At 37.6% G+C, this 27,744-nt stretch overlaps 1 protein-coding gene across 2 annotated transcripts in view; it reads right to left on the bottom strand.

Moving 5' to 3' along the window:
* Positions 1–763: 763 nt before the first annotated feature.
* Positions 764–27,744, bottom strand: part of LOC127642783 (synaptic vesicle glycoprotein 2C-like) — a 52,048-nt gene continuing 25,067 nt past the window's right edge. Inside the window, exons 3-14 of one of the 2 annotated variants that reach the window (XM_052125275.1) lie at positions 21,903–22,083; positions 15,447–15,598; positions 8,709–8,842; positions 7,381–7,470; positions 6,940–7,047; positions 6,764–6,852; positions 6,015–6,179; positions 5,754–5,887; positions 5,427–5,630; positions 4,281–4,440; positions 3,564–3,761; positions 764–2,463 (exon numbers count right to left, since the gene is read on the bottom strand). In XM_052125275.1, coding sequence (XP_051981235.1) covers positions 3,578–3,761; positions 4,281–4,440; positions 5,427–5,630; positions 5,754–5,887; positions 6,015–6,179; positions 6,764–6,852; positions 6,940–7,047; positions 7,381–7,470; positions 8,709–8,842; positions 15,447–15,598; positions 21,903–22,083 — 1,601 coding nt within the window. In that variant the 3' untranslated portion in view covers positions 764–2,463; positions 3,564–3,577. Of the gene's footprint in view, positions 3,762–4,280; positions 4,441–5,426; positions 5,631–5,753; positions 5,888–6,014; positions 6,180–6,763; positions 6,853–6,939; positions 7,048–7,380; positions 7,471–8,708; positions 8,843–15,446; positions 15,599–21,902; positions 22,084–27,744 lie in introns of both variants that reach the window. The other variant, XM_052125271.1, reaches the window with a different exon arrangement.

Genomic DNA, 27,744 nt, shown 5'->3' with positions numbered 1-27,744 from the left:
CGATCTCATGGACGCATATTTTCATATAGATATTCTGCCACAACACAGGACGTTCCTGAGGTTTGCTTTTGGGGGCGAAGCTTTCCAATATCGGGTTCTTCCATTCGGCCTAGCCTTATCACCCTGCACATTCACAAAGTGCATGGATGCAGCACTGGCTCCTCTGCGACTCCATGGCATCCGCATTCTGAATTATATAAATGACTGGCTGATACTAGAACAGTCACAAGAATTGGCATTACAGCAAAGGAATATCATCTTAGCTCATCTGGTTTCTCTGGTTTGAGACTCAAGGACAAGGATCTCCTACTCAGAGAACTACATATCTGGGGATCATATGGAATTCGATCATGATACGGGCACATGGATACGGATGCACCTGTGGTGCATCTATATATAGCCCCTGATACCAGCGCATCCTGATGATGTTACCAGCAGAGGCTATAAATTCCAGTCAATTTCATTGACGTGTTGCACACATATTCACAGCTGATCACTCCTAAAAGACGTTCCCAAAGCGCTAAATCAAGCGCAGCATCTCGTTCCGCTTTTTCAGGGAACAAGGGTTACAGCTAAGTAACCCAAGATGCACCTCAACTCCTTTTGGAGGAGCTATGTTAGTGTGGTTGTAAAACAAGGAGGGTTATCACTTTGCTAAGCATTATCATGTTGCATTCATCATTATCAGTCTTAAAAGATGTAACTCTTGTAAAGATGACATTTTTAAGTTCTAAAAACAATTTATTTTCCATTAACAGGCACATACACTTTTCAACACATCTTTATTACCTTCACAAAATATTACAGCTGCTTCTTCTGTATTTTGTTGCAATAAAACATACAACAGTGCTACATTCTCATATTTACTCCACTTCTTCTGTTTGTTCATCAGTAATGGGAAGCACAAGAACTCAGAGCTGAGCACACAGACCTAAAAAGTTAAGTACATGCAATTTTGTTTAGTGGTATCTTTTAGGACAGCCGGCTCTTGGTACGTGGGGATAATGCTGCAATGACAAATTAATAGGGAACGGTTTCAACAGTGTTTATACACTAATGCTGCATCCATTGCTGTCCCCAAAAATGTATACACAGTTTGTATATCAGTCACAGTAACCCTATGTACAAAATGTACACAGACAAGGACACAATTTTTACTCATACACATGTATTTAGAAATACTGTATGTACTGTTCACAAAAGCAGACACACATCATTTCAGACAGCATGTTAACACTACAATATGTAAACAAATTAAAGAAAAAGTCTTCGTACGAAGACAGGATTACATTAAATACAGTACAGCAACAGTCATTTCTGTAAATGATAACATAATCTCATTTATAAATAATGTTTTCAGGAAACTGCTTTGCTGAGACGGAGACAGCATTAAGCCACTAATCAAAACATATTAAAAGCTAGACATATTTTTCTTAGAGCTAAATTAATTCTGTATTACTACTAACTGCTGAGTCTTGTAAGTACTGTCAACATTAAGTAATACTTTTCACTTCAGGGGTAAGTTACATATTATTAAATATACTGTAAATATATATTGGACTGTAAACTGACCTTCAACACCAAATTATTAAGTAAAGAATCTAGATATAAAGCATTAAACAAAACGTATATGCTATAACTGACATTCTGTATCTGTATAAAAATATCTTTTACTGCTCTGGCTTATGTACCTGTTTTTCCAAAGTCTGTTCTGGTACCTTAATTAAAATCTAAATATAACCCAAATATATGTAATTCTTTATGAACAAATAAGCAACCACATTACAAATTCCTGACTGTTAATGAACTCAGTGTCCTGCCCATGCTTGGAAATTACACTTGTAAATGAATCACGTGTTGTGTGATTATCAAACACATCTCTCTTGTCCTCTCTACAGATTGTAGACCCCATATGTTGAGGCGGGCCCTCATAATTCCATCTGCACCTGCAAACCTGGCTGCTCTGTCATGTCAAAAAGTTAAGTCTTTGACATTGTACATAAAAGAGGCTTTCCAGCACAGTAGCATCCAATCTTTCTGTCAACGTCATATTAAAAATATTGAAGAGGTTTTGCTTGAGTGACCGTGGGACACACACTCTTTGCGTCACCTCAAGGTAATGTTATCTGCTTCTTCAGTTCATTTGTGATAATAGTCTAATGTAGGAGAGGCACAGCTTCAAAAGGCCATTCACTGTTAGACAACTTAACATCACAAATAACCATGACTAAGTGGCAAAACAACATAATTTATGCTTAAAATCTGCATAAAGTATGGATAACTCAATACGATCATCTAAAGAGCAAAAAGACAGGAAATGCAATAAACCTACTTTTGTAAATCTGGCTTAAAGTACATCTATAGAGTTAGCATGACAACATCGCACAGTTGACGCCATTTCATCAGAGGCTGGAGTACATGTCCAAAAGGTTTGGTAATAAAAGTACTGGAATAAATAAATGCCTGAAATGCAAAATGTATATTAGTTGCAACTTTATGGGTATTAAACATAATAACCAATTCAATTAATTCACTAGCAAAACTTACTAAAATAGATCATGTATTACATTTGATTACCTATGTGGCTGATCAATGATATTAGAATATACTATACTGCCAATTCCCAAAGCTAGGCACTAGCAGTAGAAGCTTGTTCATTGGGAGAGCTGTTTATCAGTAGACACTTTTTTAGTCCTACTTTTCTATTGCTCTAGCTATTCTCTCATCTCTGCATGTAATTCTCTGGGTTCAGTCAACCAGCTGTGATACAGCTGTGCAGCAGGTTTTTTCTGATCATCCAGGTTCTCTGCATATTTACAGCAAGCTTGGACTGCTCATTAATAGCTTGTTTTGCACAAGTCTTAATAAGGGGACATAAATATTTAAGTTCATTTCCATGTGTAGGCTGCTACAAACCCTTAAAAAGCCACCCAGGAAAGCCAAGGGTCATTTGTAGAATAGTGTTAAAATGATTGCAGAGAAAAAATGACAGATTAGATTATCAAGACATTTTATCATGGGAGAGATTTTTTACAGAAAATGTAGATTCGGTAGTGCTTAATAAAGGAATTATCTTGTAATGAACACAACTGCCTGTGGGACCAGCTATTCAGCAGCATCAATGAATTTTGTCGTGAATGAAAATGAGGCAGTGAGGGATATACTTACTGTCTCTTCAAGGACATGCACTGTATAAAGCTATTAAAAAGATCCTAGATCTAATTTTCCACAACTCTTGTTGTCTGGAGTTTTTTGTCTACTGAAATTCCTTGGAAAGAGATTTTTTCAATGTTAAGTTAGCGGAACGATCCAAAAACACTTTAAACAACTGTACAACCCATGGAAGAGACTGTACCTCTATCCCTCACAGCCTCATTGTCATTCTGTCAAAACATCTAATATGTCGCTGCTGTGAATAATTTCTATACTGTAACTAAACCACTGTTTCCTATATTTGTCCAGTAGAAACATCACAAAAAAGTAAAATAATTTGTCTAAAGAAGTGCACAATGCACTGTAATGAAAAATGAGGGTTAATTCAAGCCTTCTGAATGTCTCCATACCTCTGACACAAGGGTTACATGAGGACATTGGACCTGGTGTCAGGTAATCGCAATCCCACCAAACCACCTCCGACGAGCACTGATGATGCCAGAAGAATAGGAATGGCTTTGGTGATGCCCACTAAAGAGCCAAAAATCAGATTGCCCATCACTGCAGCTAGTTTGCACAATGCATTACAGAAGCCAAATCCAGTGCCTCTGAAATAGAGAGATAGTTAGATTGAAGGAGAATGGAAGAGAAAGAAGGCAATAAGAAAAATGGCTTAAACTGATATTTGAAGATCCCCTGAAATTAAAATAAGAGTTTTGTGACTTTTCAGTTGATGTCTTTTAGGTTTGAGGCCATATATTTGCCACTGTACTAGAAAACGTTGGCAAAAGTCAACAGGTCAAGCAGATACATGCATTTAAAATTGACATTTTTTCTCATTCATAAATATAGACTAAAAATAATGATGACTCACCCTGCACTACACAGATTTTTGTCCAATCAAATGATCTCTATGAGAATGTGCCCTCACCCTAATACCACCTGCAATCCACTAGCAAGTATGTTTATTGCTTTAATGTAACTAAAGAATATTGGCTATTTGCTACTTAAGGGATACTGCCAGGTGGAGTCCTTCAATATGTCCCGTCCAATCATTTGGTTTTAACAGGAAATGCATCAACTTAGGCCAGAAAACTGCACTTTTCATGTGATGACTACAACCCCACCTTCTGTCTGTAGGGTAAAGCTCAACTGTCACAATGTCCAGGGAGTTCCAGGCGGAGATACTCAGTCCATTGTACAGGCACAGCATCCCAATCATCATAGACTCACTGGTGCCAAACCACAGGAAGAAGCAGCTGATACCAGATAGGATCATGGAAAATCCTAATAAAACGTAAAATATTTACACAGTGAGTGAAAGACATGTTTTTAAATGACAAAATATACAATAACTGTGAATCACAGTATAGTTTTACTGTACTTTGACAGTAAATGAAGACTGATAGAGGATTTTGCCTATAACTTAGGTTGTGGAAAGGGCACATAACTGATTAATTGGCTGATAGTTTTTAAAATCAATTTATAGAATGTAAAAAAAAATAGTAATTTATTACTGTGACAGGCACTGACATAGACACTACAAGAGTCCATGGAGTTTATTATTCAACCAAAATCTCAATATTGACCAGAAACAATTCTGATTTGGTGGATAACACAGGACTTTTAAATATAGACAAGCCTGAAAACGCAACAGACTATAATTTTAAATGACAGAGATTTGTTACAATGCTCTATATTAAAAAAAAGCTTGATTTGGTAAAAAGCCTATGTATTCACCAGATGAAGGGTTTTGTATACATATATCACCATTTGAGCTGTAATGAGGAATAAGGTTTAAAATTATGTATAAGATATTAAGTTTTGGCACGTTTCTATATAGTCACATTTTTTTGCATGCCCTTGCTTTAATTTAGAACATTTAATTTAATGAAAATAAGAAGCAATGTCTTGTGAGAATAAACATAGGGGTGACTGATAAAATGGCATTTAGATATAGCCAATCCCCACAAGGTGTCTGTGATTGTTTTTATTTCAGTTCTACAGGCTGTTGCCATACATTAGAATCAAGCTCATCTAACTGTAGATTCCTCCAGCGCAGACCACAGAGGAATAATTTTTATTTGTAACTATCGGCATAGATTTGTACAGCTAACCGATATTTCCAAAAAGCAACTGTCGGCACAGATTAATAGGTACTCTGATATATCTGTCTAAATCTATTTGACAGTAGTGCAAATGCTTCAATCCACATAACAAACATTATCCTCTAGCTATTATATTGTAATGTAATGTAGTAATATCTGCCTCACCTAACATAGACAAGCGGCCAATTTTGTCCATGAGAAGAGCAGATACAATGTTGCCAGGAAGTACAGCCAATGTTCCCAAGAAATTGACAAAGTAGACCCAGTAAGCACTATAATCATCCTCAAATGTCATTTGACAGCCTGTTTTGTTGTGGTAAAATGTGCTGTTTACAATGTCCGTGTTTAGAAGTTTGGAATCATCAATATCTGTCAAAAACAAAATATTGATGAGATTTTAGAGCACTGTAGATACAGACTGAAAGGACATGCCACAAAGTGGTAAAATGCTGATGCCATGTTTTGTGTTAAAAAAGAAATGCCTTAATTTACCAGTGTTATAGAAGACAGCCTGAATGAATGTGCAGTTTCGAAAGAATGATCCCACTGAGGTCACATCGTCAAAAAAGCAGCTTTGAAAGGTGGAATTGATGAAAGTGACTGACTTGAATTTCATACTAATAAACCTGAGGATTGAATAAAAAATAAATGAATGTGATAATCTGCAGGAACAATGTATACCTCAGAACATTCCAGTACCAGTTAGAGCATAATTTCAAAGATAACTGTTTCATTAGCCTGTGAATAAGTCACCTGTCATTGACAAATAAGCCATTAGTGTGTATCTGGTTTTCTAGGGTGAAATTGAAGGTGAAGTCTTCAATACATTCGTTGGAATGCCTTTGTACTTTGGAGGCATATTCATTGGCTTGAAGGTGTTTGATGACATCAGGGAACCACACAGATAAACCATAATACCTGCAGGAGAAGTGAAGTTCTTTAAAAGACATTTTGAGCTAGCTTAAATATACTTTTTGTTAAGACCAGTGTTTAGTCAAGAGCAGTGGCCAATTTTAGAGATACAGAGGAGGGGAAGATTTTCAGTCTATAATAATTAAACTGCTCACAAAAAGCTATCACATAACTTTAGAAGATTTGGAATACAGCACACAAGTCATAAAGACTACTTTCTACTATACTTTAATGTTGCTTTTTTTTTTTTGGCAGCATCTGTAACCTTTAACTTTAATTTAGCAGTGTAAAATATGTATTTTTGTGTTCCAAAGAAGAGACTAAGAAGAAGATTATATGAATAAGTAGATGAATTTTCATTTTTGCACTAATACTTTAAAAATAAATCTAAACTCATTCTTTATTTTACCTACATGGCTAACAGTGCACACACACGCACACACACACACACACACACACACACACACACACACACACACACACAGTCTTTCCACCTTGCAGCAGTAATCCTGCCCTTTTCAAATCATGAGCAGTTCTTTGAATGTTCAGTAAAGCTGAGTCACCTGTAGTTACATATATAAACGACTTACCCAAACGACAGTGTAAACCACACAATCGCTAGCTTCACTGTACTGTCTTTCACTGGATAATTAAAACACTTCAAGAAGTTTAACCAAATCTGGAAAACACAGAAAGGTTTTTTTTTTTATTTTAGTCATAATCACAGGTACACTATTATTCATATCAATTATAGAACAAAATGTACCCCGTGAAGTTCAGTCTTTACTCTGAAGATCACTTTAGAGAAAAAGTTGCCATCGGTCTGCATCTCTACAAGCTCATCAATCTGTTTTGGAATCTTAATTCTGTTCACCTACAAGAAGAAACACGTTACCAAGATTAAGCAATGAGTGTCCAAAAAGTGTACAAAGTTACTTTTGGGGCCCACTGTATTTTGAAGAAGGTAGAATACAGTATGTAAAAGAAAGTATAGTGACAGTTTGATCATTGGTGTGTTCACAAAGCCTTAATGCAAGTTGCAAGCTTTCTCTATACTTGTAAAGCTCAGTAAATGACACAAGCCATCTTTAAAGTCAATATACCAGGCAAGATGAGACAATCATTCATGAATTTAGGCAACTTTCAAATATAGTATGGTTGTTGAGCTAAGCTGCTTAAAGTAAGCGCAGTGAGGGAATCGACTCACGGTGAAGATTTTCTCGGGCTGTCCACGGGCTTGCATGTTTGTGTCATGAATGTGCTTGAGGATCATCCAGGCCTCGTCGTGCTTTCCCACCTGAAAGGATGGAGCAGAAACAAATCACTGAGAGATTAAGTGGATTAAAAGCCAACCGCAGCGCTAAATGACAGCCGCCCACCTCCAATGTGATGGCAAGCCCGAAAGAGGGGTGTAGGGAGTCACGACAAGCACGAGTCATTAGCTTCAAAGAGAGTCGTGTTCCCTTAAGTCAGGCAATTTCCTCAGATGTTCAAGACTGTTGTAACACTGAATGGAAGTACTTGTAAACATTTAGCAATAGAGCAGCCCACTCCAATAAAAGAGACATCATGGTGTACTATCATTAGAGTCATCCCTGTTATGTACCTTTAGTAACTTAAACTTAGACTATGCTTGTGTTGTATTTCAAGGAAGTATTTCTAATTAAAGGTATCACAGATGTTCAGAAATATGCTCTGTTCAAGCTCTGGCACTTAAAACTTTATTAATTATATATTGATTGTTTACTAAATGAAAAGACAATTAACAGGACATCCAACAGAATGGAACCCAACAGGGTGGACATAAAGTAGACTTATGATGACTTATTTATTTATTTACCTTCTTTTGAAATTGTGATATTGTACAGATTTCTGTACTAAATTGTATATATAGCTTTAAATTACTCACTGGTTGTATGGTACTATTTCTTGTAGTTGGTTTAGAAAAAAGTATCATTGCAAAAATGTGCTATACAAATAAATTACAATTTCCTAAACATGTCCTTAATATTCCAATAAAATAATAAATAGTTTTGGTTTTAGTCTAAACAATATATATATATATATATATATATATATATATATATATATATATATATATATATATATATATATATATATATATATATATATATAAGCTATATCACAAGAGCAAGAGTACTATATGTCCCTATATCAGCACTGCTGTGATTCGGCTGCAGGCAGAGTGCCGTAAGTAAACACAGCAGTGCCACACAAAGGGATCATCATTTTGAAAATCAGTTTGAAAGTCCCTGTTATACAGGACTAACATGATAGAAAGTGATTGTGGATACAGGAGAAACCTATGAAATGGTTGCCAGTTAAAACAATATTCCCATGAAAACATATTTTGCTTGTTGTCGTATATTACAATTAGAGAAATGAAAAAAATATGTTTCTTAATATATAGATTATTTTATCCAAATATGTTAAGAAATATTCAGTGTGATGGGGACATGAAAATATTTGTAATGATCTATTATACCTTTCCTCTTAATTTCTGACTATCCTTACCTCCAAGTAGAACCTGGGGCTCTCTGGCATGAAGGTTAAAGCGACCACAGCACAGACACATGGGAAAGCACACACCACCACAAACACCCTCCAGCTGTGAAACTGATAAGCTGAACCCATACTGAAACTCCAGCCTGAGGAAACAACAAACAATTTTTCACGTTATTGATCCAGCAAAGACAGAAGTCTTGGCTTGTAGCACTTCAAGTTTGGTTCAAGCCATACAATATGATCTGAACTTGCAACATTTGTCATTAACTGACAGCATGTCACAGTGTTTATGGGCTGAGCAGACACATCCATTTCATTTTCCAAGTGCTGATTGATTACAGTACAATTTAGTCTGTTGTAAATCTAGAGTTTACTCAGACAGGGAGGCCTACATCCTTTACAAAGGACACCACAGTACAGCGATTGGGATCAGATGATAACAATACCAGTGTGTAAGATCGTACTTATACTGTAGTACTTCGATTTATTATTTTATTTGTACTGAATAATTATACCATATTTAAAGTATACATGGTACTTAAATGGTACTTCTTTGTTAGAGATATCTTATGCATCAATAATTTTGTGAATTTGGGTTTCATTGGGTTATAAATTGCAATCCTGAATATGGAATAACACAACAAAATCTGTAGCAACAGGATGTGGCGACTCAAACAGTAGGCGTAGACATTTTAAGTTTAAACATAAACATATAATTTTCCTATGGAACATTTTTCTTCCAGAATGGAGACAAAGACATAATGAATGCAAGATTCCAGTGAAAGAAAAGGAAAGATGGTTTAATGGGATGTGTTTTGTATCATTTACATATGAATATACGTTGGTGCACACACTGTGTGTAACGAGTGGCAAATCCAGCACTCGTAGGGACATGCTGTGTCTGCATTATTACAACACCCTCAATTGAATCAAAATACAGCATATATCTCACACTGAACTACATATGGACAAAAGAGTAACATTGTGGTTAGGGGTGTGGAGCATCATACATTAGAGACTATAAGGTAACAGAGATCCCACTACAACTCTGTTTAATTATATTCTAAAATAATGTATATAAAAGGACTCGGTGCAAGCAATCCAAAATTGTTCTACATTTCTATTTGAAGTGGTGCCAGGCAGGTTTCTGAAGTTACAAAAAGCAGCTTTAACAGTGTGATGGGATCCCAGTGTGCTGTAAATGTATTCTAAGTGTGATAATCAAGCTCGAAAATGTGTTTGTCTGATTACTGTACAGTTTAAGTGCTGCCTTTTATACTTTTGCACCGTTTGGATCTTTTTTACCAGTAATGTCTGATGCACTGAGCTGTAAAACAGTGCAGGGAACTAATGATATCATTAAAGTGCAAATGTCCTGTTGAAAGGCACAAGTATCTTTCCTGGCTTCAAATGCAAATTGACATAGCCACTAAAGGAAATACCCATGCTTTATGCATGATCAGAATTAGAAAATGAAACATCTACACCAAATATCTAGGGATCAACTACAAATTCCGGTATTTTTTATGGGTTAATCTCAAACTAAGAGGAGACTTAACACCTTTTGGCCTTGTTAAATCTATTTACATTTGATTGTTTTCCTATTAATGTACTTTTCTCTAGGCATGATAGCTGTATAATTTTTTTTACAGAATCATCATACATTTAATCCAAAAATGAAGTGGGAGGTAACTGGGGTTTATCACTGCATTAAAATTACAGATTTAAATAAATCCTCATGTGTTCAAATAAGACTTTGATGAATGCCGCCAATTATACATGGATGTTGGGATTACAGTATGTGTTCAAAGAAACCTACATTTTGTGACTGATGTGGATGTTGAAGCATGATGACAAAAATCTGCACCCAACAAGTAAGACATTACAGCTTTAGGATGGAGGTATATATATATTATTTATGTCTGAATGTGAGTGAAAGAGGTATATTAGTAGTTCTCTAGTTTTCCTTTAGGGCCCAGATTTTACATTGGACACAAAAAATGTTAATAAATGCCCTTAAACTCAAACACTTATTATTTTAATAATAGGCTATTTATTAATATTACCATGATTTGCATAGGCCCAACAATATGCAGCATTAATAAAGGGTTAATTCACCCCAAAATAAAAATTCTGTCATCATTTACTCACCCTCATGCCATTGCAAACCAGTTTTTTTTTCTTATGATGAACAAAAAAGGAAACATTTTATTGAATGTCCTGTCTGTCTATTCAGTACAATGGCAGTTGAAAGTGACTCATTTCAAAGCAGTTAAATCCAAGTGCTTCAACCAAAAAAGAAATGGCAAGTGTTGTTATAGTTATATATATATATAAACAACAGTTAGTTCTGGTCCTCGAATCTGACTGGACGAGAGACGTTCCATGAGCACTGATGGTCTGACACCATCAGCACTCGGACGCTTCACTGTGTTTATAACTCCACTTGTGTTCATCGTCCTAAACTAAAGTGTAAGAGCAGTACATATATGTTTAGAGCTACTGTAGGCTATGTGTTTCTTTTAACATTAGTTTATTGACATTACATATATTAGCCAGCAGGTGGTGGCAAAAGATAATTTTTGTGTGTAATATGAGACAGAGGTGACATGAAGTGAATCCATTAGTCATTGTTTACATAGAACAGCCTCCATGCTCTTATTACTACTACATTACTAAAGCTAGGAAATAGCTTTAAACGGATTTAAATGAACAACTTCAGCATAAAGGCTCATCACAGCTGAGAAACACAACAGATTGTTATAGTTAGTTGCATTTTATTTAATTTTTTCCAGCTGTCCTCGACCCTATTCAGAACACACCTGCAACCCATTTTTGGGTCGCGACCCACCGGTTGAGAACCACTGCTGTAGATTGATGAAGCACTGTGTGTGTGTGTGTGTGTGTGTGTGTGTTCATTCGGCTATCTCTGTAAGGACCTGTGGTAAGTAATGAAAGCAACACTACACTGAAGTATAAGTGAGTGCAATGAAGCTGTGACTGTGACAGCAGGCAGGCCCAGAGGGTTAATGTTTCGCCCATGTCATTGGAAATCTCATTACGTAGATTATGTGCATAATTGACTAAAGGATGACTGAGTCAACAACTAGCAGACCTATCGGTTTTTCACTCATGTACAGTGGTTTGCCTGTGGGTCTACTACTTTGACATGTATTCATGATTGTAGAGCAGACTGTAGCTAAAAACACATGCAAATAAATACTTAACTGTGTGAATGTTTCAATGCTCTTATGATGGGAAATGTTTCCATTTTTCTCTATGCTACCACTTTGTATCCTTTTATGAATAATGCTAAATTAATAAATGTCAACTTGTGTTCCAACCTTTGAATATTTTTTTGGAAGTTATTTTTTCAGACTTTCTGAAGTATTACAATATACATCTTCATATCTTTCCTATTTGCATTTATTACTTTCCATCACTATTACTATTGTTCATGCTTAAGACTTGAGTATGCTTCATAATTCGTTATGTTAGAGCATTGTATTCTTTAAAAGTATACTGTAAACAGAGAATGGCCAGACTGGTTCGAGCTGACAGAAAGGCTACGGTAACTCAGATAACCCCTCTGTACAATTTTAGTGAGCAGAATAGCATCTCAGAATGCACAATATGTCAAACCTTGAGGAGGATGGGCTACAACATCAAAGGACCACATGGGTTCCACTTCTGTCAGCCAGGAACAGAAAGCTGAGGCTTCAGTTCAATTATAAATGTATGTTATTATATTATAATTTGTTAACTGTTATTATGTATGATTATTTAGGGCTGGGCAAATCAGTTCAAGGTCCTCCCCTTCAGTCTGTACCTGTCGCTACCAGACCTCTGGAATCTCCTTGTCTGGCCCCTGGATGGGACGCGGAAGACCTAAGTGGCCTAGCACCGGCGGTGGTAAACACAATCACTCAGGCCAGGGCTCCCTTTACGAGGCACCTGTATGCCTTGAAGTGCCGTTTGAAGTGCAGCAGAAAGGGAACGCTGTCTCCAAACAGATGCTAACCTACTGGATCATATATGCCATCACTTTGGCATACCAGGGCCAGGGCATGACCTCTCCTTTTGGATTATGAGCACACTCAACAAAAATGTGGCATCCTCCTAGGCACTAACCAACAGAGCATCTCTAGCATACATCTGTAGAGCAGCGGGCTGGGCAATAACCAATACCTTTGCGAGATTTTATAATTATAAAGAGTCCTGTTTTGTCAGGTACGAACAGGTAAGAACAGGCAGCTGGCCGGGTGTACCGCTTGTATACAGTGCCTTTCCCCTCCCGGAGGGGAAGACGTGCACTTTTTCCCCCCATGTGAGTTCACGAGACGGTGAACCATGGATGTCTTTCCTCCCTATCCCTGTGGCAGGCGAATTCAGCAGAGGAATTCGGAGCCGGGCCCAGTACATGTGCTAGTATGCCCTGTATTGGGATAGGTGCTCCACTGTATTGGTTACCCGTGGTAACACCCTGTGATGTATTTTCTGCCGTACTGTTTCCCTGTTGGTAAATCCGCATCTCCCTTGGGCAGAGCTACCTCTGCCTCCGGTCACCGTGTTTGTAGAGCTCCTCCCCGCCGGGTAGGACCTACCACGGCACTTCTTCCTCATGCGATACTGCCGGTCGGTAAATCCATGTGACATATTCTCCACACGTTACCTCCCCTTCAGGCAAGGTATGGTCCCCATAGTGACTTTCCCATCGGGAAAGGACACCCGCTCCCCCCAACCCGACATGGATGCATATGGCCCCAGCTGATTGATATTCCATTTTTGTGAGAGAAAAAAGAAGAGAAGAATGCCACAGCTGACACTGCCTGTCCCAACTATGAGTTTGTCTTGTCCCTGGGATGCGAGGGGATGTACGACACTCGTGGAACGTTGGGGGAGGTTATGTGTGGGCCGGGTGCACTTGCTACGAGGTAAGTACACTACATCGACACAAAGTCTCGTTCCCTCCATCTGGGAATGGAGGATACGTCAGTAACCAAGACATTTTACAGCACTAATTAATCTTAGTTCATGTTAATTCCAACATACACAAATGTTTTATCTACTATTTATATACATCTATTATTTTACATGAATTAACATTAACCAAGACAATAAATGCTCTAAAATAATATTTTTCATTGTTAGTGCATGATACCTAATGCATTTACTAATGTTAACAAATAGAGCCTTAATGTAAAATGTTACCATGTTACTGTATCTATTTAGATACCTATCTAAATATTTAGGTATCTTTCTAGAGAGGGGTACAGTAAGTAATCTCTGTATTGCATGTGAGTCTATACGTCTGAGTGTGTGTGTGTGTGTGTGCTCATTCTCTTGACTCTGTTTCCTTCCCACACATGCACATTCTGTATCACTTGATTACCATTACTTGAGGAAAGGAGAAACTGAATGTATACTAACCATCCATGACTGCTGCCCTTCCTTGCACCCCCTTGTCCCACACACACACACACACACACACACACACACACACACACACACACACACACACACACACACACAGACTCCCAATTTACAGAGCCAATGATTGTTTCCCATTGATTCCCAGCATATACACTGCCTAATACTCTCCTAGCCACTGCGCCTGTCCCCTGCCTGGGCTCCACCGAGGGCCATTCATAAATCAAGCTCTCCTCTCGCTTTATCTCTCAAGGCAAGGAGAAAAACCTAATTACGATCTGAACAATTCAGCTTCATACCTCCTCCTTTACCCTCTTATTCATCATTACTTTAGTGATGAGTACAGATTATTTCTAGAGTTGAGGTTCTCATAAATCATGAGCTATGCCTTCCCCCACCAGAATGCCTTCATCCTTTAAATATCCCAGCAGTGCTCTGTTTCTACATTAATCACTTAACCTAAAGCTCAACTCTTCTCTGCCGCCTTAGTCATCACTGCAGCTGAGAGGACATCCCACACGTGTTGGAGAAAAAGCAGGCACGATGACTTTAGCTCCCCGAGAACCTGGTTGCACTGTAATAAGCCTATAATACCTGATTTTAATGGAAATTAGGAAATTAGGTTTATTACCTTCAGAGTTTGTATCACTTCCAAAAAAGTACCATGGTATTACCATGTTTTTCATAGACAGGGTAACTTGATAAGACCATGCATTTGGACATGTACCATGGTAAAACCATGTTATTTTAATGGAAGATCCATGTTATAAATATAAATAATTATAAATTACTACCATGACTATAAATGCACATCTGTTACTACACATTCTAGCCTATATTAATGTGCCAAGTTGCTACATTGCTTGTCATTCCCAAACTCTTGCAGTTAGGATAATGAACTGTATTACTTGAGTTTGGAGTACCATGAAAATAGCATGATATATGAATATGGTAATCCTTCAGTACTTTGGTATCAAGGATTATATATTTAAAATTTCCATTATATTCCCATTTGATTCCACCTCTGCATCATGGTACGACCACAGTACCACGGTAAGTGTTAGGAGGCTTTATTGTCTTTTCAGTTGAGAGTCATACTGATCTGATTAGTTGTGCTATGACAAAGAATGTAACCAAATATTCAACATATTGGTGGTTACAGCCCTGGCTGTGACAGATTATGACCATATGCATAATGTATTTGAAGAATTATTACTTCACTGTACAGTAATAATGGCTATAAGGTCTAGCAAAATAATACAGGTAAAAAAGAGTGCTCTAGAGCTGATATGAATAAGCATGATCTTGTTCTCTTACCGTAGTGAGGTATGATGGCCCAGGCCATGGCTGAGGCATAGATCTCTCCAATCATCCAGAACATGCAAAGCCAACTCAGATGCTCTCCACGCTTTTCTCTTGACAACACCTCAGCAAAGTATGAGAAGACGATGGGAACTGCTCCACCAATTCTAAAGAACATAGAAATCCAAGAGCAAGATAAATTATATGCAGAATCCTTTGTAGTAACTTCATATGGAAAACAGTAACAAGTGTGAATCTGAGTAGCTTTTTTGATTCAACTAAGAGAAAAAGGGAAACAACTTAAAATAGTTGGTTAAAATACAAGCTAATCGGTGAGTGCTTTGATTGCAAAAATGTATCAGAGAGTTCAAAAAAGAGGCTAGATTTTAATATATGACAAAGCAAGCAAGAAAGAAAGAAAGAAAGTAATCACCATCATTAGACTACATTTAGGCTACATTGAATTAAACCCCTATTAAGTAATTTACACAGAGGAAAAAAAGCTGAAGTAGTCTAGTCTTGCATTTAACTGCAACACAGATTTAATTAGTCCTCTGTGTCTTCAGTTGTGCTGATCAATATCCCAAAAAACTGTAAATCAAGAATCAATGTAAGCCTGAAATTTCCAATAATCAAATGTTAGCATGTAGAAGAATCATTGATTACCTATCTCTATATCTTATATCTGGGTTGTACTGAAATTCTCGACATGCTCTGATGTACTTTGAATTATTCACAAAATCTTGAACGAATAGTTTAGCCCAAAATAAAGATTATCACATAATTTACTCACCCTCGTTTTGTTCCAAACCCCTGTAATATGTTTTCTTCCATAGAGCATAAAAGGAGATGTTAGACAGTATGTTAGTCTTAGTCTCAGTCTTCATTCACAGAAAAAAAGATGCAATTAAGTGAATGGCGACTGAGTCATTTTGCCTTATATCTCATTTAGTGTTGAATGAAAGAAAACAACTTGAGGTTGAGTAAATTGGATAATTAAACCTTTAACTCCTTCATCTGTAGAAAAACACATAACTGCCTATAAATTACCTAATAAATTACAAGGATTTAAGGAAACTTAAAAAAGGAAAAAAAAAGTCCTTTACATTTTTCTTTACCAGCAATAATGGTTATCCGTCTGAGGGTTTGTATGAATACCTAAGCCTGTCAATGACCTTAAAACTTATTATTCCACTATGAAATATCTGATTTATCACATACAGGTGAAACTCGAAAAATTAGAATATCGTGCAAAAGTTCATTAATTTCAGTAATTCAACTTAAAAGGTGAAACTAATATATTATATAGACTCATTACAAGCAAAGTAAGATATTTCAAGCCTTTATTTGATATAATTTTGATGATTATGACTTACAGCTTATGAAAACCCCAAATTCAGAATCTCAGAAAATTAGAATATTACATGAAATCAATAAAAAAAAAAGGATTTTAAATACAGAAATGTCGGCCCTCTGAAAAGTATAATCATGCATATGTACTCAGTACTTGGTTTGGGCCCCTTTTGCATTAATTACTGCCTCAATGCGGCGTGGCATGGATGTTATCAGCCTGTGGCACTGCTGAGGTGTTATGGAAGACCAAGATGCTTCAATAGCGGCCTTCAGCTCTTCTGCATTGTTTGGTCTCATGCCTCTCATCTTTCTCTTGGCAATGCCCCATAGATTCTCTATGGGGTTCAGGTCAGGCGAGTTTGCTGGCCAATCAAGCACAGCAATACCATGGTCATTGAACCAGGTTTTGGTACTTTTGGCAGTGTGGGCAGGTGCCAAGTCCTGCTGGAAAATGAAGTCAGCATCTCCATAAAGCTTGTCTGCTGAAGGAAGCATGAAGTGCTCTAAAATGTCCCGGTAGACGGCTGCGTTGACTCTGGACTTAATAAAGCACAGTGGACCAACACCAGCCGATGACATGGCTCCCCAAACCAACACAGACTGTGGAAACTTCACACTGGACTTCAAGCATCTTGGATTGTGTGCCTCTCCATTCTTCCTCCAGACTCTGGGACCTTGGTTTCCAAATGAGATGCAAAATTTGCTCTCATCAGAAAAGAGGACTTTGGACCACTGAGCAACAGACCAGTTCTTTTTTTCTTTAGCCCAGGTAAGACGTTTGACATTTGAAGCCCATGTCCAGGACCCGTCTGTGTGTGGTGGCTCTTGATGCAGTAACTCCAGCCTCAGTCCACTCCTTGTGAAGCTCCCCCACACATTTGAATGGCCTTTTCCTGACAATCCTCTCCAGGCTACGGTCATCCCTGCTGCTTGTGCACCTTTTTCTTCCACACTTTTCCCTTCCACTTAACTTTCTATTAATGTGCTTTGATACAGCACTTTGAGAACATCCAACTTCTTTTGCAATTACCTTTTGAGGCTTTCCCTCCTTGTGGAGGGTGTCAATGATGGTTTTCTGCACAACTGTCAGGTCAGCAGTCTTCCCCATGATTGTGAATTCAACTGAACCAGACTGAGAGACCATTTAAAGGCTCAGGAACCCTTTGCAGGTGTTTAGCTGATTAGAGTGTGACACTTTGAGCATACAATACTGAACCTTTTCACAATATTCTAATTTTCTGAGATTCTGAATTTGGGGTTTTCATAAGCTGTAAGCCATAATCATCAAAATTATATCAAATAAAGGCTTGAAATATCTTACTTTGCTTGTAATGAGTCTATATAATATATTAGTTTCACCTTTTAAGTTGAATTACTGAAATTAATGAACTTTTGCACGATATTCTAATTTTTCGAGTTTCACCTGTATATTGCATACTCTTTTATATAGGCATGATGATACCACTAAAATCATTGTTACCCATGTATACATTTTAATCAGCAACAACATCCTGTGAAATGCTCATTAGGATGCCCAGACTTTTGTGAAAGTCATTACAGGCTGAATGTGTTCAAAGAATCACAATAATCCCATCATCAGAGAGACAAGTGCGGACCCACAGGCAGTCTCTATCAATGATAGAGTCAAGAAAGCAGCACTGCAGAGGCTATCGATCCAGCCAAATGTAATGTATTGTCTCTTTGAAAAAGACTATTATCTAAAGAATAGGGGAGACATTCTCGTTTAGAAGACAGTTGATAAAAGATGCCCAGTGAATAATTTGTCATGATACCATCTCAGAACACTCTGCAGAAACCCAAGTCAAAGTGCAGTTGAAGACTACATCCTGGTACAGGGCTTGACATTAAGCATTTTCATGTGCTTGTACTCTGGACAAGTAAATTGCCCATTGTCCAGAGAGAAAAAGGGACATTTAATTTACATGCTCAAGTAACATGACAAGGTTTATGTTGTAAGTTTCCTAAAATTATGACTGATGCCCAAACTAATAGTGTACCTACTGTATGCAATCAACTCAATTTTCTGCGACAGAAATGTAAACTGCACGGGGTAGGGGAGGAGGCTATTGTTATATGATGATGATTTTATGTCACGTAAGGTAGTCAAATAAAGAAAAGCCTCCATCGCCATCAATTACAGCAGGGACGATCACAATAATACCATCATCAGTTTAAATCTAGACTAAAGACTCATCTATTTAGCCAGGCATACACCTAATGTATCCTTCAACCCACAATTAGGCTGCTTTAGTTTAGTCTGCCAGAAACCAGAAACACTGATCATGATTTATAAATCTGCAATAAATTGAATGGCATCTATGCTTATATTATTTTATTTGTTTCCCTGTCTCAACCTCGGGACTCCTATCCTGATGTCACCAGAACCGGCTGGATCCAGCTCCATTCCTGCTTCGTGTTGGACTCCTCTGCTATGTGTTGCTGTGTGATGATGACTAATAGCAGCCAAACACCACTTCAGTCTACTATGATGGACTTCAGAGGATGAACTGATGCCAGCCATAAGACATGGGATACTTCATATGCCATTGTCTGAACCTTGGATTCAGACAATAACTGGCCAGGTTGAACTGCGGCGCACCTCACTGATCTCTGCCTGCACCACCTCGGTCTATTGATGGACTACGCTCTTATAAGGGAATATATAGACTATAAATTGCCAACAAAAGCCTTCATAAGCCAATTAACAAGGACAATTGCATCTATGTGAACTTCTGCAGTTAATCCAGGATGGATTTCAAAGACATTGGTCATTAATCTTACAGTTCATAAAAAATCTGTGTTTAAACACTGACTCTTAACACTTACTTAGTTTAATAATTTTAAACCATGTCTTTACCTATACATAAGTAATATTTACATTACATTCATAATGTTAGCCAGAGGGGAACTGGCCCCCACAGTGAGTGTGGTTTCACCCAAGGTTATTTTTCTCCATTAATCAACATCTTATGGAGTTTTGTGTTCCTTTCCACAAGTTGCTTTCAGCTTGCTCACTGAGGTTATTAATACAATTATTATTGAATTACTTATTTTTATACACAATTAACAATCATATTTAATCTAATTACACAATGATGATACATTGACATTATAGACATTACAGTTTTATCTTTTGTTAATGCCTGATCTTCTGTAAAGCTGCTTTGAAACGATGTGTGTTGTGAAAGGCACTATACAAATAAAATTGACTTGACTTCTAAGGAATGAGATCTAAATTTTCATCCTGTTATTGCAGCAATATATACCATGTACAATAAAGGATATACATTATCACAATACAAAAATGACAGAAGTGAAGTCTGATGATTTTAACACTAGCTTCAAAACCACAACAAGTAATAACACAAACTAATTTGTTAATTATGGAAGAATGTTTTCATGTTCTTAAGTAATTATTCAAGACCAGTGTAGAGCGGAGGAGGGCGGGGCGGGACAACGCACACCCGGTCCCCAATCAGAATGATGGGGGCATGCGAGGGACAAAAAAGCGTCCGGTGACGACAGTTCGAGAGAGAGAGAAATACAGGCAGCTGCTCTGTGCATTTATGTTTGAGTGTTTATTTCTTCATTAAACATTATTTATATTGTCAAGCTGGTTCTCGCCTCCTCCTTTCTATTGAACTTCTTTACAACCAGTAAATGGTTAGTAATAAAATAACAATAAAAACAGCAATGAAGAGAAATAGATTAAAAATAGTAGAACAAATTAAGTAAATTCTATGCTTTTTATTTATTATTTAAGCTACTAAAGTTACCCAGTCAAGAGCAGTGAGTGTTTTCTTGTTTTCTTGTTATGGTTGTTTGATAATTATAATGACACACTAGACGGCAGCAGGTCTGTTAGCTTACATTTATACTTACAAGTCCGACATTTTAATACAAATCCACTTTTTTCTCAACTTTAGACATAACTAATTGTGTTTACAAGAATACCTCACCAAGACGGCATTTTGGCAGAATTTTGAAATGTATTTGACTGTTCAGGTGCGCAAGCATTTTCGGAACACACGCGCATGTTCAGCACCCAGCCTGTCAATCAAACAGGGCACACTTGTTACAAGATCGCAAGTGAATTATAAAATTACACACTCTGGATTATTTTCAACATCAGAATAAGAATATGAACTTTCTAACAAGTGATTTTAATCAGTCTGCTAATCCGGTTGGGCAAGTAAAATTTTCTTTGACGTGCCCCTTCAAAAATCCACTTGTCCCAAACAAGCTTTATTGTTGAGCCCTGCTGCTAACATGTTAAATGGACAGTTTTATATGTCTGGGAGAGGCTGATATGATATATTTTCTTATGTGTGAACATTCTGGATTTACCTGGATTTCTGTATAAATTGGTCATGAAATTTGATCTGATCTTCAACTTTAAAGTCAATTAAAGTCACACCACTAGACTATCTACTTCAGCCCATACTTTGCATTGTAGCAATGTACATAATCTAAGTCCAAGTTCACACAGCATCAAAATACGGCTGTCAGACCTGTTTTGAATGCTTAATAGCCTACAGTTGTGTTCACACACATGACGGTTATTTACAGGTGTGACAACAGCATTCTATAACCGAACTGACACCTACAAATGTTCAGGTCTCAACCAGATTCTAGGCAAGCCTGTGCTGTGTGAACGGAAATGCAGTGGACAACTAGTTGTTAGTTACGTCTGCACTGTACATGAGCGTGTTTCTTGTGTGGGGTTTCTTTAAAGGAGACGGAGATTTTAGCTGATTTCCTCGATTAGACTTGTTTATTTAATAATGCAGCATTTAATAATGCACCACTTGCCTGTGTTATGGATGTCGCCTTCTTTAGTCACTTTCTCTATTATTACAGCTGTTAGAATACGGTTGTGACTTCGGTTGTTCGTTCATACAGACTACTACTGTAAGATGTTGTATGAACAGGACATTTCAAGACTCCGAAACACTGACTGTGTGAACATAGGATATAGTCGCTCTCAATACCCACATTTTGTCAGGATTGAATGCCACTCCATATCGAACAGGTTTTACAGAATATATTTACCACAGAACAACGTGGTAGATCGAGTGGAGTGGGAGAAGGACTCACCCGAATCCAGCTATCATACGACAGAGCAGGAAGAAGCCATAGCCCTGCACAAAGGATGACAGAAAGGCGAAGAAGCCATTCATGGACATGCATATGAGCAGACACTGCCGTCTTCCCACCTTGTCAGCCATGCCCCCCCAGAAGAAGGCCCCTACCATCATCCCCAGGTACACAGTGCTGCCTAAAGTGAAATAAGTAAGAGAGAGAGGAAGAATAAGTGAAGAACAAGTTGAGACAGAAGGAACACATACCTCAGGCAAAGAAACATGTAGATGGAAGTAGAAATACTCGACAGCAAATAGAGCCTTCTGAACACCTTATTGCAGCTTTGATATTGTATATTAGTCGTGGACCATTGTTTTGAGTCTTTTAAAATGTACTACGCATATGGATTGTCAATTCTTGTAATTACCCATTTATTTCTAGTATTTTGACTTTCTTGCAATACCAACACTACTTCTAATTTTTGCTATACTGTTCTCGCTATTAAAACATTGCAAATAGCTATGGCGACAAGAAATCTCCAAAGAGGCTTGAAGGGCCCTTGCAGAACCATAATCCACCAATCACAGACTGACTTAATAAAAGCAAAATAGCTCACTTGAAACTGCTTCTCAGAATAAGAACAACTTTGTGTTGACTGTTTTCATATGATGACTTGCTATATTCTTGTGAAATAAAGGAGAATTTACATAATAATGCTGGTAGCATTCCAAGGAAGTTTTTCTCCTGTACATTAAAAATGTTGATTATATAATTAAAGTAGTCCAAAGGAAAAACACATAACATTAAATAGGTATAAAATCTCAGCAATATCAGAATTATATGGGAGTGTTCTGAAGTCAATACAAAGGATGCTTTACTACCAGCTTTTGTTCAATTTATCTAAAAATATCAGCATACTTAATTTAAATTTAAATTTAGATTTAAATGAATGCTATCCACTATCATACATTGCAATAAGATGTCCTTACAGATATTTCTAGAGCACAGAATACAGTAGATGGTCTGCAGATAAAGAGGAGGAAAAAAAGGTAAATACAGATAAATAAAGAGACTTGTGTGTGGTAAATGTGAATGATTAGATGATAATGAACTTTACAGGTAGTCTTTCTGCATTCATCTAGTTCTTTGGTGAATCACTGCTTTATAAAACTGACCAATGTTATTTAGCTGTTCGATAACTGCACTATGAATAATTTTTTCTGTAGCAATTTTCTGCAGATAATCATCCATATTACTGTACACATACTGTACGACAGGCTACATAACCTGTGGATGAATTCAATTTAAAATTATAGTTCACACACAAAAAAAAAAAAATTCTATCATTTACTCACAATATTGTTGCAAACCTGTGACTTTAGCTGCAACGCACAGACAAGATGTTAGGGAGAGTGTTAGGCTCCTTCACCATTTACTTTCATAGCATCCTTTTTTTCATACTATGAAAGTGAATGGTGAATAAGGCAGTCATTCTGCCCAACATAGAAAAAAGTAATCCAAGTTTGGAATGACATGCTGGCAAATAAATGACGGCAGAATTTTCATTAATGGGTAAACTAAACTTAAAAATGTTACATAAGAATGAACATAAGCTGTCCAGTCAGACAAAGAGAGCATAATAAAGGAAAAAAAGGAGAGAAACTGGTCAACAGATGGTTTAATTGAATGAAGGGCAAACAGATGTGTGAAGAGATGCTGTTACACTTTTTACACTGACCATAGCAATGTACAAGAGATTTTGCTGATTTCTTAAAATGTGAATACTTTTCTGGTACAGCAGCTTTCTCTGTGACCAAGCACTTACAATCTGCTGCTGTAGAACAAGCACAGCAATTACTGTAATAGTAAGCACTAAACTTATTGCTTTGCTGGTAGTAGCAAGAATTTAGGAGTAATCTTGAAACCAGGGCAACTTAAGATGGACTATTACTAAGGAGAGAAGGATTTTAAGACCATATTGAATTATTCAAGAGTGACGAGGAGGAGGGCAGGGCCGGGTGTGTGTCAGCCGAAGAGAGGGATAAGTGCAGTGCAATGCAGCAATTCGGGAGAGAGAGAGAGACACGCAGCTGCAGTGTGTACATTTGTGTTCTGTGTCTTTTTGTTTACATTTTCATGAAACCATTATTTTGACAGTTAAGCGGCTCCCGCCTCCTCCTTTCCCATGAAGCTAGTAACCTTGTTACATTGGTGCCGAAACCCAGGAAGGAGGAGGGATGTGCTGTTGCGGAGTCCTCGCCACTACCAGCCAACCTAGGAGCAGCCACGGCCGTCCGCCCGGGGACAGAGACGTCACTACCAGATGCAGAGGATCTGAAGCATGCTGCCGTTTCCCCCCATAGAAAAAAAGAAAAGAGGGGGAGGAGCGTGACCGTCTGCCTGGGGCAGGATGACATACTACCGTCCACCGGGGGAGGAGCGAGCTATCGTCCGCCAGAGGTTGGGGAGTGGATGAGGGCCGGCGATGGCGTATCTGGGTGCCGGCGAACCAGGTTATTCTTCTCTCTCTGTTTCTCTCTCTCTCTCTCTGTCTCGTGTTGTCGCTCCGCTTTGCCCTTTCCCTCTACTCTTTTTATTTGTTTTTCACTCCACAGCCCTAGAGAGGTCGGGAAATGCCTAACGGTAGGCAGGGCCAGAAGGGTTTAAGAATATACAAAGAAATCAAAAAGCAACAAGTCATAAAAAAAGTAAACCTATAGTATTGAACCAAATATAATTTTTCCCCGTCTTCCCTTACTGAACCTGTAGTGAGGTAAAGACAATGTACAGCTTTGGAACAGCCAGAAATGACTGTCTGATAGCAGTTTAGTAATGACTGGGGCTGTTGACACAGCAGGGAGAGCTGAAGTATGGAGATCTGTCGAGAACAAGCTCTTACAGGCTGATTGTGTTTTTCCAGCAGGCTCCAGAGGGGCTTATTGTCAACTCAACACAGCTGAGAAGCATTGCTCCTTCTATACAAAATAAAATAATAATAATTATGACTGTTGCAGAGACACTGAACAATAAACTTGTTTACATGCACACCAATACGCTGATTACTTCCAAAAATTAAACAAAGAAATCTGTGTTTACATGACCACACACGTTATCTGTGTAAGAATGTGCATGTAAATGTGCTCAATATAAAGTTGGGATGATTTATCAGTTCAGATTTATCATGCAACTTACAGTATATGAAGCCATAATGTTAAAGTTAATTAGTTAGTAATTTGCTAAATAATTATTGCTTGAACTGCTTTTGTTGAGCTTTTTTTAGAGAATTGGAGTATTAAAGATGACTTTGTTTAGTCAATATTGGGAATAATTAAGATTTTTAATAATTAATTTTTACCATGCTATGCCAAAACACTATACAAATGTGTGTAATGGTAGACAGCTGGTACGTGATAGCTGTGCAGTGTGTACACCTTACTCTCCTGGCCTTACGAGATGGACTGTGACCAAGGCTAGAGGCCATGGTTTTATAGCCTCCTTGTTAGCGCATCCGCCTCCCATGCCGGGGATTACATGTTTGAATCCTGCTTGGGGCAGGTCGAGTAGGACTGGTGATACTGGTGCCTTGACCCAGATGGGAATGAGGTTTAAGGGTGAGTGTAACAGTAGCCAGCTGGTATGTGATAGCTGTGCAGTGTGTGAACCTCAATTTACTGGCCTTAAGAGACACTTCAAAGGCCATGGCTTGATAGCTTCCTTGTTAGTGTGCCCACCTCCCATGCCGGGGATTGTCAATGTTCGAATCCAGCTTGGGGTGGGTTGAGTAGGACCTGTGACATATGGAGATGTCATACGGGTTTGGAACAACATGAGGGGTGACTAAATGCTGAAAGAATATTCACTTTTAGGTGAGCTATTCCTTTAAGAAACTGTGCTGGTCTTGTAATCTTTGCAGTGGTGATATAACTGAAGTTTAGCCAAGCTCAGCTTCCCCCAGAAACCAAAGCACAAAAAGAGGCAGATAAAGAAGAGAATAAGAGGGAAACAGAAAGAGGATTATGATGAGATGTATTAGATACAACAGCCACTGATTAATAGACAAAGATGGACTCCTGGATCTGAGCCAAACATAATGGAGGATCCCACACAATGTGTTCAAAACCCATCCATTATCGTAATTGCTTGATGCATTTTGGTTTCTACTTTCTACGGAAGACTAAATGTCCTTTAGGTGCAATTCATAGATTTTAATCAGGATAAATGCTTAAAGTGTGAGTGACACAGTAACAGTAGCTCAACTGGTAGAGCATGGTGCTAAAACAATGCATAAATGTAAAAGCAACTGAGAATGTGATAGATGGGTAACAGGGAAGACCAATAGAGAATGTGGTAAGATTAATGACTGTAAAACCACATGAAGTAGCCCCAGGCCCAATGTATCCACATCTAACTCGGGAATGCTCAGGATTTTACAGGATCCTGTTAGTGATTATAATTCAAAAGTAATTCACTCCTATAATCTAATCAACAATTGTCATGCTCATTCAATATTATGAGCTTAATATATTTTTTCTAAAACATCTCAGTAAAAGCCATCTCACAGTCTTATAAAACAGTTTGAGCAAATTTGTCAGAATCACAGATCGCTGTTGTGGCAATGTTTACTGAAAAGATCTTAGCATTATCATTAGCATCACCAAATGCATTAGTCTTTAATGTTAACAATTAAAAATTCCTTTTATTTTGTCACAGGCAAATAGATTTTTAACAATAGCTTATAAACCATTAAATACAGACTTTTCATGAGCTCTGAGGTTGATAATTGAGCGGAAATGCTTCTGTGACATTAGTCCATGTTATTTCAACGTAATAAAAAAAAAAAGGGTTTATTAGCCGAATTCCTGGTGAAGTTCTACATTAACCATGCACTTGAAGAGAAAGAGCCACAAATTAGAGAATAGCGGCCAACAAACCATGCCCAGCAGTGACCGGCCACTTCCATTAAAGGAATATTCCGGGTTCAAAACAAGTGAAACTCAATTGACAGCATTTGTGGCATAACGATGATAAACACAAAATTTTATTTTGACTTGACCCTCCTTTTCTTAAAAAAAAACAAAAAAACTTGGGTTACAGTAAGGAATTTACATTGAAAGTGAATTCATGGGGCCAATCCACAAACATTAAAATGCCCACAATTTCAAAAGTATAGCCACAAGACATAAACAATATTCATGAATCAATAACATGATTTTACTGTGATATAATCACTTACAAATCATTTCTGTGTAAAGTTAGCCAATTTTACAATGTAATGTCAACAAACCCTAAAACAACTGTAAAAACAACTTTACAGCTCAAAAATACACAAGTATTAATGAAGAATTAATGTAAGTGCTTTTAATAAGTTATAAGCTTCAAATTTCTGCCTTTAAACCCACCAAAAATTGGCCCAATTCCCTTCCATTGCAAATATCCCACTGTAACCTTGATTTTGATTTATTTCTTTATTTTAAAGAAAAGGATGGACGAATCTAAATACATTTTCGCAGTAATCAACATTATGCCATAAATGCTGCTGATTGAGCTGAACTTCTGAAAATTCTGAAGCCAGAATATTCCTTTAATTAAATTGTGTTATTCACAATTCTTTCTGGGTGGAACACCCTGCACATTCTGCAAAATATCTCCTTTTGGTTCCATAGAGGAAAAATCTGGATTTCAAATGACAAGAGATGAGAGGATGATGACTAAACTTAAATTTTTCAGTGAACAATCCCTTTTAAGCAATCAGGCTTTAAGATCAGATGCGTAATGTGGTATTGTGATATTGCATTAGGTGTGACAGAGCAGAAAATAATGAAAGACAACAAAAGGCCTGGGAGAGACTCAACGTTAG

Source organism: Xyrauchen texanus, chromosome 4, assembly GCF_025860055.1.
Source record: "Xyrauchen texanus isolate HMW12.3.18 chromosome 4, RBS_HiC_50CHRs, whole genome shotgun sequence".
Lineage (NCBI taxonomy): Eukaryota > Metazoa > Chordata > Actinopteri > Cypriniformes > Catostomidae > Xyrauchen > Xyrauchen texanus.
This window is presented reverse-complemented; position numbering and strand designations above follow the sequence as displayed.